This window comes from Anser brachyrhynchus (assembly GCF_964034855.1).
Source record: "Anser brachyrhynchus genome assembly, chromosome: 1".
Taxonomy (NCBI): domain Eukaryota; kingdom Metazoa; phylum Chordata; class Aves; order Anseriformes; family Anatidae; genus Anser; species Anser brachyrhynchus.
In genome coordinates this window covers 127,403,695-127,424,702 of record NC_137694.1, presented here as the reverse complement: position 1 = coordinate 127,424,702, position 21,008 = coordinate 127,403,695, and the positions used below count along the sequence as shown (strand labels likewise).

General features: G+C 37.2%; 1 protein-coding gene and 1 long non-coding RNA gene across 21 annotated transcripts in view; one reads left to right on the top strand and one right to left on the bottom strand.

The window, feature by feature from the left end:
• The first annotated feature begins 3 nt into the window (after positions 1–3).
• On the top strand, positions 4–13,567 carry LOC308182830. 8 transcript variants are annotated; one of them, XR_013942102.1, is made up of 6 exons: positions 4–313; positions 692–836; positions 1,590–1,751; positions 2,307–2,528; positions 4,613–4,684; positions 6,083–7,008. It is a non-coding gene; the product is annotated as an uncharacterized lncRNA (long non-coding RNA). The 8 variants fall into 8 exon arrangements; XR_013942101.1 differs by adding an exon at positions 7,849–13,567 and having other exon boundaries at positions 135–836; positions 6,083–7,359; XR_013942103.1 differs by having other exon boundaries at positions 135–349.
• KLHL15 (kelch like family member 15) overlaps positions 9,584–21,008 on the bottom strand; it is a 27,716-nt gene continuing 16,291 nt past the window's right edge. For all 13 annotated transcript variants that reach the window (XM_080567949.1, XM_080567941.1, XM_080567952.1 and 10 more), the window contains one exon: positions 9,584–16,365. In XM_080567949.1, the coding sequence (XP_080424075.1) occupies positions 15,256–16,365 (1,110 nt within the window). In that variant the 3' untranslated portion in view covers positions 9,584–15,255. The remainder of the gene's footprint in view (positions 16,366–21,008) is intronic.

The following is a 21,008-nucleotide window of genomic DNA, read 5'->3' as shown; positions in this document are numbered from 1 at the left end:
GTTGGGGGTCCGGGCCTCGGCGCTGCGGGCCGGGAAATGGGGCAGTGGGATAAAGCTGCCCCCCTCCTGACCCTGAGCGTGCCTTGGCTCCTCCAGCCCGGGGCGGGGGATCGCCGGCCATCTGGGCACGCTAATGTGGAGGAAGCTCACGTCTGCTACGAGGGAGGGAGGGTCTCCTCTCTGTGATACTCCGTCTGGCTTCTTACTCAGCCGCAGGAGAGTATCAGAACTGACGAGCAATAAACTCCCTTCAGTTGAGACAAGCCAAAACAATCCCACGTTCTGATCTGAGTAATGGGAAATCTATCATCAGGTAATAAAACACGTTGTTTCTTCAGATTTGCTGATCGTGAGTTTCCACCTTTCACTGATTTTTTTTTTTTGCACCACTCAAGACCAAGGCAGCAAATGCACTAGTGGAAAATGAATAAACAAATGAGGTTATTTAGCTCTTTTTCGTGTGTCATCATTTTCTGATCAGTTACCAGCATCTTGGTGCTCGTTATTTTTAACAACTGGTTAGATATTTACCCTCTGGTTTTATTTTGCTCATAGAGCAGTAAAACATTTCAAATGCAAACGAGTGACTTGCTTTTACTGAATAATCTTAATTTTCAGTGGCGATGAAAAACTCTTTTTAAGGTTAACACGGAAAGACATTTTAAATCATTTCTCTGCACTCTTTGCTCAGGGTAACTGTTACGCCTGGAAGAGGCAGGCTCCTCGTACAGCGGCCGTCGCAGTTCTGCCGTGATGCCGTTCTGTCACAACTTGCCTTGAAGGGGCGATTCAGAGCGCCTGACTCCTGCAACCCAACAGGAACCTTTGCTGCCCAGGTGTGGGTTCAAGGCAGACTCCAGCAGAGGGTGTTAAGAGCACCGTTTTTCTGCTTTGAAACGTGCTCTCTCCTCTGGGCCTTTCTCCTGGGACTGGAAGAGAAGCCTGCGCTCCTAATTTAGACACGCAGATAAGAACACCAAGAAAATAACGTTGATCCTCTCTTCACGAGTTTTGTCAAGTCCAAAAATTACAGTAATTTAAAATAGTTAATATTGCTTTTAGAATACAAAAACTAGTGTCCTATTAGTTCTGGAAAAAATACATCAAAAAGATTTTTTACCTAAAAAAGTTAAAGCACACAAAGAACATGGCAGCAAGGAAATGAATTTCATCAGGAAGTCAAATCAAAATCAAATGAATCAAATCAAATCAGGAAATTCATTGTGCAAAGATAGATGAGGTACTCTGTTGTAATCTTAGATTTTCTTTGTGATGACAATTTTCATAGTTCCATCTTAAAGAAAATTCCTCCATTTGTTTATTGTAGTCTCTTCGCAGACTTGTTGAAACCAGGTGTAGCAGAAATAAATATTTTCCAGACTAATGGGGAAGTTTAGCCATCATATTATAGAACGGGGCAATGCTTCTCAATGAGATGTTTACAAAAATAGCAGATGGTCCTTCTTATTTGTTAGATTGATAGATTGAACTATTGTCGGAAGCAATCTGAAGTAAAGTAAGAAGACTGCAGTTTGTGCCTGCCTTTTCTTTTTAAAGCTTTATTGTATTTTTTCTGCTATATTTTACAGGTGGCAGCTGATGCTTGCAAGTTAATGGGATATCGGAAATATTTCGAACAAATGGTACAAGATGAGATTTGGTACCAAAACATATGATAACAGATGAAACACATATTGCTACAGTGAAAGATTACATTCATGAAGGAAATGTTTTCAGATATTTTATTACAGGTTTGATTACAAACATTCTCTCTTTAGCAATGAAGAGTTGTATCTAAAATGTATGTATACAAGTGACCTTCGGTTAAAGAATGGGCCTCTTTCACCACTGAATTGTACTTTGTGCCGTCAGTTAAATCTGTAGAAAATAAGCAGTCAGGGTGTAGCAAACATTTGTGGAAAAAAGTTTCTCCAGTGTTTTATGGCAGCTTTGTGAGTGTGGAGAGTGACAGGGTAGGTTGCAAAGCAAGCACATTTCTTGATGTGTTTTATTCATCAGTGGTGTGTGTGTTACAAATACACATTTTTGCGACCTGTTTATATGCAGTAACTACACAGCAATTATTGATAATGCAGATATAAATATTTGAAGAATAGATAATTGTTTTATAAAATTTTCTAATGCAGACAATTTTATTGGCTCCAATTTTATCTTGAGTTCATTTTTTTTGTTTTGTGAAAGTTCATCTTTTAAGTGATTAATATGATTGATTAAAAATGGGAAAAACTTTATAAAGACCAATGGAAATGTATTAGTTTTCATGTAGGTGTATTATTCTTTTACAGTAATCTGGATGAGATCCCTGCATACTATGGTGGCCCAAATAACTGCTGAAAAAGGTTGTCTCTGCAAAATTTCTGTAGGACAGTGATAATATATGACATAATGGATTGTGCACGTTCCAAAACACTGTAAGACAAACTTAAAAAGGAGCTGAAGTTTCTGCTGCTGAGGCCGCAGAATAAAGACCTTTGGAATGATCAACTCCTGGCTGCTTCTAATGTTAGGTAAGAACCTATACCAAGCTTGAGTTTTAATTTGCAAGGAGTATTCTTCCCTTTCACTGGTAATTAGCTTTTCTAAATACTTGTGAAATAAATATTTCCTTTAGAAAGCTGCAGCTCAAAGAATTTTGAAAACGTTGTCACAATTCAAAAATTATTTCAGTCTATGCAGAAATAAAATTTAAGATGCTAACCCTTTGCCTTAGCTATTAGGGTCTGATTTTTCATAATGTTGTATTAGATTAATTATTTACAGTTCAATTTTTTTTGTCAGTAAAATAAGAACAATCCTTTCTCTAGCAACATGACAGCTATTTGCCACACATTTATAGTTACGGTAGAAAAAAATGGATTTGCTGCACATTCCTGTTAAAATATGAGTTCGTAACATCTTTCCATTAAATATCAGTGTCATTACATACTGACACTGATCATTGGAAAACATTGTATATATGAAAACGCTGGCTTATTTTGCAGTCCTCCTTCATGATAAATCTTGTATGTATTTAATATTTTTTTTCATGCACTTTTTCTTCACTAAAATGAAATTATATTCTTCACTCATTTTTCACTAATGCCAGGACTTGCCACTACTGTTTTGCCAGCCTGTTTAAAGCTTATTTTTAAAATCTTTATAAAATAAGCTGCTTTTCTGCCTCTCACTGCTTTTTTTTTGTGTGCTTTAAGTTAAAGGAATGCTGTTTGGCAGGTCTCTTTTCCTTTCAAGTTACTGTGAAACTATGTAGTTAATAGAAAATATATAACCACAAGGGCTCCAATAAACTGAACTGAAAGTGATTGTATATTTTGGTGGGCTTTCTAGATATTCTGCACAAAGCGCAGTCGGATGTGACACATCAGGTATACAGCTTTACTAGGTAGGCCTCCAAAGCACACAACACTTTTCTTATGTTCCTGTCACTTTTAGCACATATTTGTTAAACAGCTAATTGAACTGCCTTTTATAGGGGTGTCTGATGATGGACCTTTTCCAAGTTCCTTTCTGAAGGAAGGGTAATTTGTGTATTCACAAGCATCCTATTTAATTCTGTTTTATTTGTTCCTTATTTTGAAAAAACAACAACAGCAAAAAACACGTGTTAAATACGTTTATTATTATTAATTATTATTATTAATAATTGTACTGTTTTATCTGAAGTGAAACTTACCTTGTGCTTTTGCTTTTCATTCTTAAACATGAGTAGTTCTTAAAGTATTTTGAACTTAATGCTTGTCAGAGTTGCTCTTTTGGAAGCTAAAAGGTCTGAAATAATACACTGCATAAGTAAATTGAAGGATAGAGATACCATTGCAGATTTCTTCTTGCTTTCCTACTGACCTACCTTTAACTGCATGAAAGGCACTACTGCATTTTAGTATGTGCTGTGTCATCAACTTTGTCACATACTGACAGCATCCAAAATATACTCAGTGGTTTCTAAATCCTTAGAGATGCCAGGCAAAAGAAAGAAATGTATCCTAAAAAAAAAGTAATACAACTGAATATAATTTCACTTTTGATATTGCTATGGTTAAACACCCCGATGTTCCTTCTGTAATTCAGATCCTTGTCTTCTTACTGCAGCAATCAGTAGCTCTAGTTCCACGTTTTTGTATTACACCCTTCCAGCAGTGATGAATAATTGTTCTGTTAACAAGTTCTTGATGCTACCAACAGAGATGTCAGCTAAGAGTGTGGTGTAACAATCATCTTCAAGTACACAGTTGTAACACTACTAACAGCAGTGAGAACATATAAATTAACAAACTTTTTTTTTTTTTTGGTATTTTTTGGCACCCATCACAACAAAGGCCAACTTCTTTTCAAAATTTAACTACATCTCATATTTCAGTAGATCTGGATACATTTTGCACATTAACTGAGGCTAAAATGTAACAGATGTTGCAACTGTTGCCAGTCTCTAGGTTATTTACTACATCAAATCTTTTAACTTCATCAGTATGTTATTCTCACAGTAATGCTTCATTTCTTAACAAGAAAATGGGATATCTTTACTTTATTTGCCTATAAATACATTGTTATTGGTATCTAGATATATTCTAACAGTATCCACTCACACTTCTAGGACAGGAGGAGTTACATGAAGTCCATGGGACTTACCAACTCATACACAAAAACAGCTCCTGGAGAATGCAAGGTAAACTACTATATGCTGTGCTACATCTTGCATGATACGAGTTAGCTGTTCCTTGAGAAATAGGTTTGTATATATTAAATAGTAAAGCCTATACTTACGCTGTTAGTTAACTCTTGGTTTAAACTTTGATTTGCTTTCCTATTAAGCCCCTAGGGTAGGGCTTGAAACCTTGGAGGATCCTAGGGATCATAAGAGAAGAGGATCATTCTCTAGAGGTTTGTTGTACAGCGTAAATGAGGGGTGAGGCAGAGCTGAGTAGCATATTAAGAACAGCATGTATTTCTTTTCCCCTGATGCTGCCACCATTATTTGATGTAACAGGAAAAATAACATAACAAAAACCCTGTATTATTCTGTTGCTAGAAGGTAAAATTTAGTTTCTTGGTTTTATTTGTTCAGTCTGGAGTAACACCCTTTTTGGGAGGACAAAAAATGTATTTGGTTATTAAAAGGTTTTCTTTTCTAGATCTTCATTTCCATATAATTCATTAGTCACCTCTTCACTTCACTCTTATTGGCCCACTATGGTGTCCACGCAGTCAAACGTTGTTGTTCTCAAGCTTGACAGAAAATAGCAAAAAATAAGAGGGTGTGTTTGAAAAAGAATGAATGGTATGAGGCAAAACTGGAAGCACGATACATTTTTCAGGATGTAATCCAGCATTTTTGTAGAGAAGTCATTAGCCAGGAAGTCCCACTACAGTTTCTTGCTCTTTAGTACTGTGGCAAATCATGGTTGTTCAGGCTTGTTTTGTACCTTCGCATTTCCTTTGCTTTCTTTGCCTTACATTCATCAAAAAAGATCACATCTGCTACCTTCAACTACTGTTTCCGTTCTGGGAGCATTCTGTTTCTCTTTTTCCACAAAAGCGTAACATTTTCCAAGGAAGAGCAATACTCAGCTTCACACATATTTAATCCTGAAGCGCATTTAGGAAGCTCTAAGACATGTTTCAGGGGTCTTTCAAAAGCATTAAAGGAAACCTTCATCCGCATAGTTTGCTGCAGCTTTTTCTTTCAGAGCAATCATTGGCAACCTTATATCTTTACCGTGTTATCACCTAGTACTTCTGATGGGAAGCAAGTTACATTTTTGCCCCTACACCCTATGGAGCAAGGCTAAGATCACAGTTTCTTTTGTAGGACCTAAAGAGGCATAGAGTAGTGGTATACAGATGGACAGGCTTCACTTTTAACTGTTTTTCTCTAGTACAGCATTTGGAACCACCTCTTCAACTTGTCAGCTGCATCAGTCTTGCGTAGTACAACAAGGTCCCAGTGCAGCTAAGAAAACAATGCTTTAGCAGTTTTATAGATGAGGAAAATGTCATGTTTCTCAAGTGCGATTTAACAGATTCTTATTCCTATATTTTTGTAACAATGTTTGGTACTACACAGGTACCGAAACTGAACGTTACGAATAGGAATGACTTTGCTGAACATCAAGAAAAGGCAATTTCACAAACCGAAAAGCCTGAGGATCAGTCTACTGTTGCAGCAGAACAGGAATACGAAGCAGCTAAATTGTATGCCTGGTCACAGGCATTATCTCTTGAGGACACTCAATGCTTTGCATCCTCAGCTGATCCTCAGCACAAGTCTTCAGCAGTTAAAGCACTAGAAAATTGCTAACCCATGTAGTCGCTTTAACACATTCTCTCCCGCTTTGTGAACAGACTGCAAATATGAAAACACGGCTTCCTACACTTATTAAGTTTAGAAGAACTGATATACTCATTGTAATTATTTTTAAAATATGAAATAAAAAACAACTCTGTACTGCAAACCTAGGATATAACTCAAACAATTATTACACTTGCTTAGATTCAGAACTTCTATGAAGAGCAGTTGGTTGATTGAGTGTTAATAAGCTTGTATGGAGATTCCTCTGGCTACATTATTTAGGTTATTTCACTTACTCACCTTGGTTTCACAGAACAGTACTGAGCCAAAATCCAGCTCTTTCAGCTAAAAATTTCTAATACGTTTGGTAATAATTGGATCAGCTCCTATCTTTAAGGACATGAAGTTTCATTAAAATAAAATCTTTAGTTTGGTTAATTACCATTACCTATTTTTTCTTGACTACAAGATTCTTTTCATAGAATAATTTGGATATTTTTATTATCCAAGTGTTTTGGATAATTTGTCAGGAGAAACAGTGAAGGAAAAATATCATATGACAGTAACACTTCCAGGTTGCAATAAATGAACTGAGGATCAGGGATGGGGAGGTTTTGCACTGTAAAATGCCTTCTGAAACTTAAATTTTTTCACGTTTGGGGTTTTATTATCATATTAAAAATTACTGCTGGAAGCTAAAATATATTCCTGGTATTAAGTTGCCACCCGTGTTAGATAAGAAATGTGAGGAGAATGACCTGCAAGAGCCAGCAAAGGAAGCCAGAAGAGCTGTTACACAAGGCACATCCCACAGAACATCCACAGCTGGTGAGGAAGGCTCAAGTGATTAGGACTCCACCCCAAGCACAAATTAGCCAAGAAGGCTTTCCAAGAGGCACAAGAAGGTAGCAGAGCAATTTCTTGCTTTCTAGGACTGAACTGAATTTCCCCCCAATAGGGGAGAGCGTTTTGGTCGTCCCTTATATTGCTAGCAGTGTCACCACCACAAATACCATCCTGTGGATTTTGTATGACTTCAGGAATCTGGGAAGGTAAACACGAGAGGAATATACTGACCACCTTGGAACTCCTCCCTTGAGATTATGGAAGTTAAAAAAGCAGCACGTGGGTGAAATACTTGTTTTCAGTTAGCATCAGGCAATTCTTTTGACAAAGAAGGGATGGTGAAGTGAAATTCTCATCAGTAGTTCTCAAAAACATGTAAACACACCCATAACATATACGATTGACCACAGGAGAGAGTAGATTGTCACAGAGAATAAAGAATTCTATGGTCGGTTTAACTCAAGCTTGTGAGATGAGCAACACGGCAACAAAGAGTAAAAGAAACAATGCCTGCGCTGTGCCTGAGGACATACTGAAAATGGGTGGGGGAAAGAAAGGTGCCAGTTTAGGTCAAAGACGTATCTGTCTGGTAAAACTAAATACTGCAACAAAAGGGTTAACCACTAAAGCCATCTATCTCCTTAGAAAACAAGTATTTTATTCAGCACAATTTATTGAGCTTTTATCCGTTACAGGACTGTTACCAAGGGCGACATCACCGTGAGACACATTTGACGGATACCAGATACGTGGCAGAGTTTTTTCTTATTCTCTCAAGTAATACATAGCATTAATCTAGAAGGCTGGGTGCTCAGCATGAGGCACTTAATCGCTGGAATGAATGTCATCCACAGAAGACTGGGTATTTAAACAGAGATCACCACGAGATTTATTTTTACCTGTAAGCATTGCCAAAAGCTAACTTTTCAACCAAAGCAGCAAACGTAGACGTAAAAAATGTTAATGAAAATAAATTAGGACCATCTTTACACATATTTCCTTACCGTCTCACCTGAACGAGCAAAAATTTTGCACATGCCAAGAAAGTTGCATTGGCCAAGGTGGTGCTATGATCAAAAGATGACACTGAAACATCAACAAGACTTACTAGGCCGAAGGCTTGATACCCTGGGGGCAGGGAGGGGATACATCAACAAGTACATTATGAACTCAAAAGGTACCAAAGAAATACAGCATCTGTGGAACACTCAAATCAACAGTTTTTGTTTTAATATTATGAAGCTGATGGAATAAGAAAAAAAAAGTCTATAACTAACAGGGAACATCTGTTAAAATTAAGAATTTCAAGTCAACAGGGGTGGATAACATACCAAAAATCTAGAAGGAATTAACAAAACTACCTTTGCCAAACTAATGTTAATTTAATATCACACAAAGCAAGTGAACACAGATGAGTGAACTACCACTGAAAAATAAAGCCGCATACTCCAAAAAGTAAAGAATTTGATAGGAACAACTATGAGCCAGTTAATCCGAGTCTCCATAGTGAAACAATGGAAGCATTATTTGAGGTTCCTAATCAACTAAGCAGGTGCTAAAGGCAGCCAAGTGTCGCATTTTGGTAGAAAGGTACTGCCAGAAATGTGACCTCGCTCACAAAGAAAGGAAGCTAAAAGATGAACAAAAATAATTGTAAATAACAAATTTGTGACATGCAAAGATTGCTGTCATCTTCTGTTCCGCTGTATCTGTCTACTACGTTTGGTCTGAACCAAAAATGGGGGACACACCGCAGTTCAAAGAGGCCCCTTTTCTTGTGGCCCGCTCCCTGGGGCCAGCGGATCTGCGCTGTTCTCCGTTAAATTGTGCTGCTTAATGTGGCACGAAGTCAGGCCACCGAAGAGGGAGGAAAAGAAGCCACTTCGTGCAAAAAGTGTTAAGTCATCCTGTGTACCAAAATAACATTAGAGTACTATTTTTGAACTGTGTTGAGACCATCACGGTTTTTTTCAAACATTTTTCGTAATAGCCTTTTAAACCAGGGACTTTGACAGCAAGAGAGTTGCTGAAGAACGCTTGCAGAGAAAAGGAAAAACGCGTCAAGGGACTGACAAGGAAGGCTTACATCAGCCTGCTTGAGAAAGCAACCTCCTTCCTGTATTACCTCCCTTCTTGGTATCAAATGTTGTCCTAATCTGACACACCAATCCTGAAATTAATACCTCATTATGGGAAACTCAAAGTGGTATGACTTAGCTTTCAGGCTCCAAGCGTGTAATAAACGCACGTTGTCTCAGAGCCCCCGATTCCATGTATTTGACAGATTTGGTTGGACCTTCTCTTCTCCCAGCCTCTGAGGAACACCAAAGGCTGGCCTCGGTTCCCATTTTTGTTGTTTAAATATAAATTTAGTAAAGTCCTGCAATCCAGGTACACTACACTAAGTATTACAAAGTATACACAAGAGCGTTTAAAGCTTAAAAATATTTTATTTACACTTTTCTTTATACACATTTTATACATTTTGTTTTCAGTTTAAAAACCAAACACAGCGCATATGCAAGTCTGAGCATACTGTATCCATAGCTAGGGAAAATTACCTTCTGCCAAAAAGATACAAGAAAAAAGTTTTTTTTTTTTTTTCTTTTTTTTTTTTTTTAAACAGTTTAAAAGAGGCAATTCTTAAATTATTCAGAGTTTATAGCAGCCCTGGGGTAGTCATTAGACAGTTAATCCAAATGTACATGAGGTCATATATATATATAATTTTAATTTTATGTAGGAAAAGTATTTCCAATTGCTAGACATAAACACGGCAGACTCTGAAAATAACTTTTCCTATTAACTTATCAAATACATTCCTTTCGATACAAACAATCTGATATTGTACACTGGAAACAAGTGGGATACTATAGCAGAATTGCATTCTTCAGCATATAATAATATATTTTTAAAAGATCTAAAAAAATAACAATATATAGGGAAAAATATTTAAAATAAAAAACATAGCTCACTCTTCCCTCCACCTGTTCCCATAACTGACACGAAGGTTAGGTGGGTTCCACTGAGGTAATAAAAGCCCCCTAAGAATAGCCTTACAGTCCTACGTAACACTGTATTTCCTGGACTTACACCAATGCTTTCTACCAGAGCCATAAATAAAAACTACTGTCTGCAAATAGAAGTGGTTTTCCCCTAGCTACCAACTTAACATTAATCCAAAGATATTTGATCGTTGAGAGTTATTTTAAAAGACTATATAAACATTAATTGAAATCTGGGAAGTGGGAAAAAAAATAGAGAGAAATCCAGGAAAGCTGTACACAAAAAAAACATCAGTTTTTCTGCCACCTGCCACACTGACTATGCTTTTATGAAGTTCATCCATACAAAGGGAAATTCTAAGTTGCTTATCAACTTCCAAAAATAGAATACAGATGCAAAAGTAGTCATTAGTATTTATTTTAAGCAGCTTCAGATTGTTTTACAAACATTAAAACCTCAACAAGTTAGCTACAGGACACTGGCAAGCTTTGTTTTAAATGAGTTACACGTACTTCTCAGTTACGTCTTTCCCACGTTCCTTCAGTGAGCCCTGCCGCATGTGATGGACCACGCCTACTCAAGTTAACTTCACCAGTTGTTTTTTCTATTAAATGAAGAACAACACGGATGTTTTCTTTGATGACCCAACCTTGTAAATACTTAAGCACAGCTTATAACATTTGTGTCTTTATGTTTTAAGTACCTTACAGTTCTGTTTTCTTTACATTGGACTGTTCACATATGCGAAGAACACATTTGAAGTGTTGAAAGAATGAGGGGCCCAATTCACTACTTTAGTTTCGTATGGAAAAAATTCATTAAAAAGGCTAAGCACCCCTACAAATGTGATTATTTCTAAAAAGACTGCCACTTACAAAACTGACTTAAGCTTGAAGTTTAAAGAGCCATTAGCATCTCCTCATAATGCTTGCCTTCATTTTGCAAAAGAATGGACATAATGAGTTAAGCAATGTTTTTCTTTTTAAGCTTCCTATAATTTGTGCCTGCTGAATTTTATCCTTTGCTTCCTGAGTGTCAGTGCTTCATCCCTGATGCAAATATTGTATTATCAGCAGGAAAAAAGGCAGCACTTGTGTTTGTAAGGCAGGAGGTCCGTAAGAAAAAATGGCTGCAAGCCTCAGAGAGCAGCACAATATTAAAGTCGCAACCCCTTAGAACTAGGTACAGCAGGACTGCCGTCATACTGCAGAAAGTAGGGCATCCACATGTTTCAAAAGAAGGAAACACAAAAGCAGGTTGTCAGGTACCTGATACGCTGCTGCTGGCCCTTCGTGCTAGCGCTGCTTTCTGAAATAGCATTGACCCTTTGTAAAATCAAGTACTGCCTTCCTCCGGTTGAATCAATGAGGAAAGAATTTCTAAAGGATTTTTTCCCCACCTCATACCTCCCACTATGAAACTACTGCCAACACTCTGTGGGGAAAAAATGAGCTATTTCCTCCTCATGTGGTACTTTGAAAAGAGTTATCTGTCCCATAAAAACAGATACAGCAGGATGCTGAATGGCAACTGGCAGTGTTTAACCAACTTACAGAAGCACTACACGTTTTGTCCATTCTGGCTCATTTGGAAACAAACCTCCTTCCTGGAGCTAGGTGCTACATTGAGACAAGAAGCTGATACATTTTGGTATAAATGTGAATCAACTAGACTGTAACTCACTATGTCCACCTTTTAAATTAAAGGCAAGTACACTTGCTATTTAAAAGCAGGTGATACATTAAGTTTTAAGTATGTAGGTAAGATCAGATTTGCTGGTATTCTTTTAAGGGTGGGGTGGAAATAGAAGAACCTCCCAAACTTACAAATCAAACATAGTAACTTACCTTTCCCTTGATGAAAGGGAGGCATTTAGATGGTCTTAAAACCCTCCTTATCTTAACCTACTCATAACACTTAAAATTTGATAGTAATAAGCAATTCTTCTTAGCCAAACTAATTTCGTTTTTATTTAAACACTAAATGATCTGGAGCTAAATACTAAAAGAAAATACAAACAGAAACTTTCAATAAAGTATCTCTCTGAGACAGGACGTAACAAAAACAACTGGCTCAAAAGTTCCCACTGCAGTGGAAAAAGAGAATGTAAGCTAATTTTATATTTTGTGTTTGAAACAATAAAAGCATGGCAGAAATGTTAACAAAATTAACATAACATTCTCACATACCCCCACACGTTCTAAACCCAAGCAAATTCCAGTCATTCCTAATGCTCAAAGATTACAGCCAGCTTCTCAACAAAGACACAACTTCAGGGAAGCTGAAACCAACAGTGCAAGTTGAAACTTCATGGAATAATTACTGTTACAGTCCTGAACATGGTCTTCCAGAACTGGGCATCTGAAGACTGTATCTGCTTCAAAGCAGAGCGCCTAAAAATGATCTGGTTGTTCATGTCAGTGTCGATACTCACCAATGACTTCACTGGCAGTTGCTTAGCCCACAAAACTAAGAAGGTACTTAAATGTAGAGCTGAAAACTTTATTTGGGACACCTCCATCCTTATTTTTAATCGAGTCTTAGCCATGTGCATTTACTACACCTGAAACATGGAAGACCAGGTTTCCAGAACCACATCCATTCCCCAGACTGACAGGTAAAGTACTCCGTGCCCATTATGCCCATTAAAGCTTACTTGAGCAGGATTAGGTTTTTGCTGCCCCATACACTTAAGAAACGAGCTGGTAGCAAAAAGAAGATGAACAGTAAAAAAAAAGAAACAAGTATTTTTTTCTTGTGCCCTAATATCCTATGAGATAGGTACAGCAGAACTTGCACACAGCCAGCACCTCCTGGAATCAGGTATCTCTGCACCCACGCAGGGCGATGTACACAGACGTCTCTCAGTGAAACTGAGGTTTTAGTGTAAACCAAGTTGGCTTTAAGTTAAACTATTAATTAAATTATATTTCTTACTCAGTAAAGAATTAAATATAACTGCAAACCTCAGTCTGCATCAGAAGGCTGAATATCAATATTTGGTCCAGTCACTGCTGGCATAGACAACTTATCACCACAGCTACGATGGCATACATTCTCTCTTTCTGTTAAAATTTATGGAAAGGAAATACTCTATCAATAAATCATTGTTACGGAAAAGATCCTGCTGACTTGTCACGTAGCTCCAGATCCTCACACCTGAAACCAACATAATTGTTACAATGGTATAGCTAAATATACGGATGAGGAGTTTTACACATTGTTTTAACTTCTGTTGATGATTTCAAATTTAGTTTAGGCAAGTAGGTGTTATTTTTAACACAGGACATTTTGTGCGATTTTGGTCCCTCTGTAAGTGCATTCTTTTGAACTCCCTGAGTACGGTACATTCCTTTTCTACAGTGATTTCTAACTGGAAGATGCTGAATAAAGTGGACTTGCATTGCTGCATATGAAGTAGAGTCTCTTGCTTAAAGAAAAACACAGTAGCATAAGATTTTACAAAATATGCAGGTGCACGTTTCAGCATTTTGCCCCTACATGTCTGAACTAAGCCTCTGACTTCCACACATTTCTCATTCGGATTCTAGAAGTGACTACTTTCATATAATTAAAGAAAATGAGGATTAAATTACTCATTATTATTTATGCCTTGGCAGATAATTCTTACCAATGCAGTGTTAGAATATCTGCAAGTTAACACAATGGAGTTTTTAAAAGCCCGCTTAGACCACACATCTCACTCAGTTCAGGCACTCTGAGGTCAGTAGCTATAGGTCTGAAGGTTGTTTTGTTGTTTTTTGTAAAAGAAACATAAATGGTACCAACCATCCAACCACCAAGGCTCCACATTTTTAAAACACAGTAGTTCACAGCAGCTGATAATTAAAAAATTATTAATAATAAAAGATTATACCACTCCAATATGAGTACAAGTGAAGTCACTGCTGAGAATAAACTATAGTACATCCAGTTCCAAAAATAACTGTGGGTCAAAGCCGTGCTGATGAGCATTTGCTTACTTACATTTTCCATTTTCATAAAAATGATGACTGGGCAGCACATTCAAACATAAAAGAAACTCAGGTAAGATATGTTTACTTTTAAAAAATAATTTATAAAATAACAAATTATTAACAGTTCATTACGTAGAATCAATGTAAAGATTTTGAAGTTACTGACTCAATAGTATATGCTAATGAGAATTTGAAGAGAACAGATGAGGCCTCCAGTTACTTAAGAACTCTGAATTATGTAGTTCACGAATTGAAAATACTACATGTTAAATTCAACAGATATGGCTGACTCTGTGCACTAGTTAAAATATATTATAGCTGCACGTGAAAAGATTTTTTTTTTTTTTTTACAGTGTATGCATGTGTGTGTAAATACCTTACTCACCAACAAACACAATGCAGACAATAGAAAGCAGCACAGAAGTAGTGTTTTGAATAAAAAAAGTTCCATTTTCAATTTTGTAGAAAATGTGTAAATTGCGTTTTGGCAGACTCACTGGTACTACTATACAAAACCAGGAAAAAAGCCATGCAAAGGGGTCAGGATTATTCTTGAAAGTATTTAAGGGAAAACAGAAACACCTAGCAGATTTGAGAATACTTTGCAATTAATGGGAAAAGCATCCAAAGACAACATAAAACACAAAAATGGTTTAGTTTTCTTCTTTTAAACCTGGTTGTAGCCTAGTATAGCTAATGAGTTTTACTTTGATGCTCAATAAAAAATGAGAATAAAGTCTTTTTTCTCTTCTGTCCACAAATATTTTGTTAAATTCAATTGATTTCAGATGCAGTGTGGTATCATGGCCATAGAAGAAAAAAATAATGTATTATGGACATGAAATGCTATCAAAAAAAGTAAACACACCCAAAAATATATTTTTCTTTCTCCTACTTACAATTATGTTTGTTAAAAAAAAAACAAAGCTTTTACAATATCAGACCAACTATTCACTTTTCTAATAAACTTGGTAAGTACTCTCCCTGTACATCCCGTTTCTCTGAAGCATTTAGCAGTTCTTCATACAGACAAGCTAATGTCTCTGAAGGAATTCAACTGGTTTGTTTTCTGACAAAGGAGTTCAGCTTTTCAAATTTCACTGGGTTGTTCATTCGTTTTTAGCTGCAACGTCTAACATGCTCCAAAACATATTCAGGAAAGTGCAAGCTGCAGACTTGTAAGCCATCCAGCTTACATGGCATCCTCGGGTATTCATCTTCTTTCCATTTGTTTTCCTCTGGATCAAAGGTGAGAATCGAATCACTGTAATGACCATTGTAACAAAGGCCTCCAAGAACCATTATCTGTTTGTCCAGAACAGCTACACCATGACCACTCCTACCAATCGGCATAGAAGCCAGTATAGTCCACTGATCAGTATCTGGGTCGTAAACCTCTGTAGACGGACATCCTTGAGATTCAAAGGAGGCCCTTAGAATCACGCAGACACCACCAAAGACATACAGCTTACCATTATAAGAAATCATTTTGTGAAAGCATCTCGCGTAATTCATTTTGCACTTGTTCTCCCAACAATTAGTGACCACTTGAGTTCTCCTTGTTCGCTGCTCTACTGTCCCTTCTTTACTGGGATCAAATACACACACTTGCTTAGAGGTTGAAGATGATGTAATTCCACCAGTGATATACAGCTTGTTACCAAGCACAGTCCCTTCATGTCCGTACTTATTGACTGGATAGGGATCCACAAACTCCCATTTATCTTCAGTAATATCATACCGTTCGGTTGAGTAAAACGTTTCGTCCCTGGTTCTCCCAGCCACTGCGTACACATACCTCCCAATAACTCCAACAGCAAACTCAGACCGTGGGACAGACATGTCTGCCATTCGTAACCAAGTGTTCTGTCTTGGGTCATATCTAAACACTTTGGATGAAGCATGAAACTCACCGTCTGGCCCCAGTTCTTCCCCACCTAATAGGAACACAAAGTTATTCACAATGGCAAGGCAGTCTGGTCGCAAAGGTACTTGAGGACCCTCGAGTTCCCACCAGACCCTTGGTTTGTGCAAGAGAAGAATTTTACTGTTTACCATACTGTGTCCTATCATTCCTCTAAATACAGCAGTCTGGGGTTTGGCAGAACGAATTTTGTTCGATTTCATTTCCATCAAAGGCTGTTGGTGAACGCTATGAAAGTAATTCATGGCTTGGTCAACCTCATGTCGCAGCTGCCGGGAGTATCGATAAAACTCTGATGTTTTTACCTATGAATACATTTAAAAGATATTAAAATTCTGACCGAGAGAAACAATCCAGAAAATCTAAATGACTAGGTGTCATTAAAAGATTATTTTACTTAGTTTCATTCGGGTATTCTTGACAGCAATTGCATTTGTGTACGGAAGGTTAAGCTAATGCACTGTTATCCAAAATCCAGAAGGCAGTTTAGAAATTAACAGCAGTGGCTAACATTTTCAGTGGAATACTCGCATGCAAAATTTAAGCAGGGATTATGCACAACTCAAGTCCCCTAGTTTAAAAATCATTATCCCTTCTCCCTAAAAGCTCGTTCATCTTCTGCTTAATCAATGAAGTGCCAAAATTAAAAGCGCACTATTGCCCTGGTTTTGAAAAATATTCTACACACCCATTCTGTGCCTACTCTAGACTAACTTCTGATGAATTCTCACAACAGAGCCCAAGCAGGTATTCCCAAACACTAGGCTCTGCTCAGAGGGCCATTTAATCGTGGTAGAAAGGGAAGGAACACAAACCCCTTCCTTCAGAGCATGTGATCACACTAACCACTTTTCATCATGGTTACCTTATGGTTCCCCCTCTGTGCATCTCCACAGGTTAACACACACCTTCAACACAAGAGGAAAACATATCAACAAATATTCCTTTGCTTGCGCATTTTATTGGTAAATTGCAGATGTAGGTTTGAACTTCCACTTCCCCGGTGAGCGTTACAACTTTTCTGTCAATGCCTAGTCATGAAGTGCTCCTTCCCGCTGCCATCTCTCAATTTGAAAAGAGCTATCTCTGCTCAGTTTTTTTGAAAGAATGATTGTAATTTACCTTCCCAGGACTCTGCCTCGTATCTAAGCTAATTCAAGTTCCTGAAACTGGTCTGGAGATGATTCCAAAACATATCTGATTTGAACATTTTCATTTATGTAACTCCAAGAAGCGCTCAGTTACCATGTGACTCTCTTCAAAGAGGCTTCACTCTTTCTGTGCAACATTCTGAATTACACCTCTAAAACAAATTAAAAAACAAACAAAAAAAAACACCACTCCCAAATGTTGCCTAATCCACAAATCCTCTATCAGATTTAATCCTCTCTCTCAATATCTTCCGCAAATAAAATGGATTGCTTTCAAACATTCTCAACACCTTTAGTTCCTACCAGCTCCAAAAAGAGGAGCAATGCTCTGAAATAGTGTCAGGTAACTCCAAAATTTCAAGGCAGCCACACAATAATATCAGAAACTACCGTATTTCAACATCTGTTCCCCCACTTCCTCCTATTCCCTTTCCCAGGGGACAAAAGCCCAGACCACCACTTAAGTAAGTGGTTATGGTGTGAATGAGTTTTCACATATATGAAAAGCAGTTTTGAAACAAATATTGTTTATACCTTGTGAATAAAATAGCTCCATAAACAAGGACTATGCAAATTATGTTAGCTTTCTGTTAATCACTTCTCTTCCTTGTATAGTAACCATGATGTTCTGCTATCAGATAAACATTTAAAAAGATCCTTTCAAGCCACATCCCACCACAGGTAAAACATAGAAAGACTTAAAGATTCAAACAAAATAAAATAAACAGTAAGTTAAATAAAAATAAGTAAAACAAAAATGACAATTAAGGTGGGTATCCTCAAAAGTTACTTTCAAATTCTAATACAGCACTACAATTTCACACTGTTTGCACCCAAACTGAAGCTATCATTTCTGGAATTAAACAAAAAGACAGACAATTTTTGTTCTACCTATATGCCTCTGAAGTTTTCTTAGAAGATTATGGAAGATTAGCATGCATAAAACAAGGATGCCATCAAAGGCTGGCTGAGACAGGAGGTGTTGTTTCTTTCCTCATCAGTCTGTCTTTACAACTCTGTCTTTAGACCTAGAAATGGAAATGCCAGCTGGAAACTGGCATAAGCTTCATATATCCTCATCACTCTACTCCTTTATTTAGACAGCCTAAACCTCACACCGTGAGAGTACACGAAAAGAAACGAGGGATCTATCTTATTTCAGAGACAGCCTCTCAAGGCCAAGGAGCCCATCTATTAGTAGTTTACCACTACTTTTCTTGACAAGGGCATTAACATCAAAGCAAAGCTTCAATCTCTTACCTTAAACCAGTAAGAAAGACATGAAGAAGCAAATGCAACCACCAATTATAAACAACCCTCTCAGACTGACCTACGTCTGATTAGCTACACAAACAATCTTAAACAGATGAAAATATGTAGGCACTGGGAATTCTTACAATATTCAGAAACAAAAAACAGGGTGATATGCTGTTTATCTATACTCCAATAAGAAAAGGTACTTGGAGGCTTCCTAGACTTTGCTGTTGAGGAAAAACAGTGTTGCTAGCCTTCCACCAGCACCACCTCTGCCATATAGGAGCAATACTTCTCCTGAGGCTCAAATGATGGTCTGAGATGAGTGCTGGTATGTGTCTACAGGAACAAGCAGAGACTGTTTACACTTGCTTGATATGAACAAAGGCAAGGCAACTGTAGAACAGTTTGCCCACTTTCACATTCACCTGTGTTCATCTCACCTGTGTGAGATATTCTAGAATTACTTGAAAGTCCTATCCAGATCACAGTAAAGAAAACTTCCTATACACCTACACTTTTGAATAATTTTATAATACTTTTAGTTACTTGAGTGTATAATCAAAAAAGGGAAGCAAGCATTAAAATTTATGTGTTTAGTGGTTAAAATACAACAGAAAGTTGTATATGCTTTAGTTTCGGTAAATTAAAAGCATGGCTCACAACAAGCCTTTTGTGAGAACTGCTGTCTGATACCCAAAATATGCTGAAGGAAATCCCTCAGTGTTCAGGAGTAGGCTTCTGCCGTTACCTGTAAGTAGAAAAAGTAGTTGTCCAAAAATTATCTAAGTGCTTAATAACAGACCATATTTTTCTGTTAAGTTCAAATGGAGAAGATCTAGAAAGAACATGCACCTAATTACCAACATATAATATAAAATTAAAGAGAATGTTCACAAGCTTGTGTAGAACATCTGATAGATGGAAATGTACACCAACTGTGATGAATCTGAAGTAAAACAAACGTGCATGGTAAAAAGTACATCATCAACTCTGTAGTGACAATAAAAATGTGAAGTGCTTCACAGTAATCCCAGAGTTTAGAGAGACTTTCTGTTCTCTTGCTGAAGGGCCTCACAGAAACTTTGATTCAGACTTCCTTACCAACACCAGTCTTATTGTAAAAATTAAATTTAATCCAAGTGATAAATCCTCCCTCCTGTCATTTTTTTGCGTTCTTTCCAGTATTACTCTTCAGTTTTCTGGACAAAACCTTCCTAGAGGGTCTGCTAGGACACAGGATTAACGTAGGGACATAGCTACCTAAAGAACCACAGGAGAAATATCTCATTGCACCATCTACTAGTTACAGTGGTTCACAGTCAGCCTTCTAGGCACACAGTCAGAAAACAGCATGAACAAAATGACGTGTGTCATTCCATAAAAAAGGTGAAGAAAATAATTAAAAGCCATTCACCTCCACAGCCATCCTACAGGTAGCCAACAGCAAAACTTTACCAAAATTACCATCATCCTTCCAGGCATAGTAAATTGGAGCTGGAACGCATTTTCTCTTCTTCAGTTTGAATCCATGAGACACTCAGTAAAGACTTCTCATTCTCCGAAATAAAGCAACTATTCATGACTATTTTCCTGCAGAACTGCAATGCATGCAAGTTAAAGAATTTTTCCAACTATATTCTAAGAATAAACCCAAAATATAAGCCTTTACATCAGAGTATCTAGTCTGAAAAGCGAGCCCTATAAAGGATCAAATATACCCCATGCTATGTCAGTCTTATTTTTCCCCTTTAACAATTAAGGAAATTAATAAGCAGAAGGAAAGATAATGAAGTGCAGGGTAAATTTTCTTTAACAAAAGATTGTCTTCAGAGCATAGCTTTTTTTTTTTTTTCAGCAGCCATTTACCACTCTTGCTCTATTTGTATTTTTGTTACTTGGTCTTTTAGTAAAAAGCTAACAAAAAATATAGAAAGGCTACTTTTGAAGTGGCCAAAATAAACAGCTATTATTTGTAAACTCAGTAACTAATTCTTAACACGTTATTATCTGAGGTAGATATTAGCATAGCTCCTTATGTAGAACTGGTAAAAACACAGAAAGATTTGGATGGCTCATAATACAACTATACTATTTCTAGCCACATAAGCAGAAAACTATTTCAAAGGTCATAAAATTGTACATGAGTTTTCTAAAACTGCTAATTCTGAATGTCTAAGTGAAGCAGCTCAAACTCAACTACCAGGAACACAGAAGCTATGCTATGTCTTTTCAAAGAAGATGTATATATCAGATTTCTAGAGCTAACTCTACCTTGCCTGCAAAATAATACTAATAAATAATAAATAATTGAGATTTGACTAGAGATTAAGCTGACTCAAAACAAAAGATCCATCAACCCTGCTACAATCCATATTATTTTCACATCTACTTATCTCTGGCCATATTCTAAACACGATTACAAGCCTGTCAACAAACATGATTAAATTTCTGACATGCTTACTCCAAGTCAAAATTCAGTCAAATTTGAAAAGTTACATGTATGTCTCTGAAAGGGCAGCAACCAAAATTGCTTTGCAACC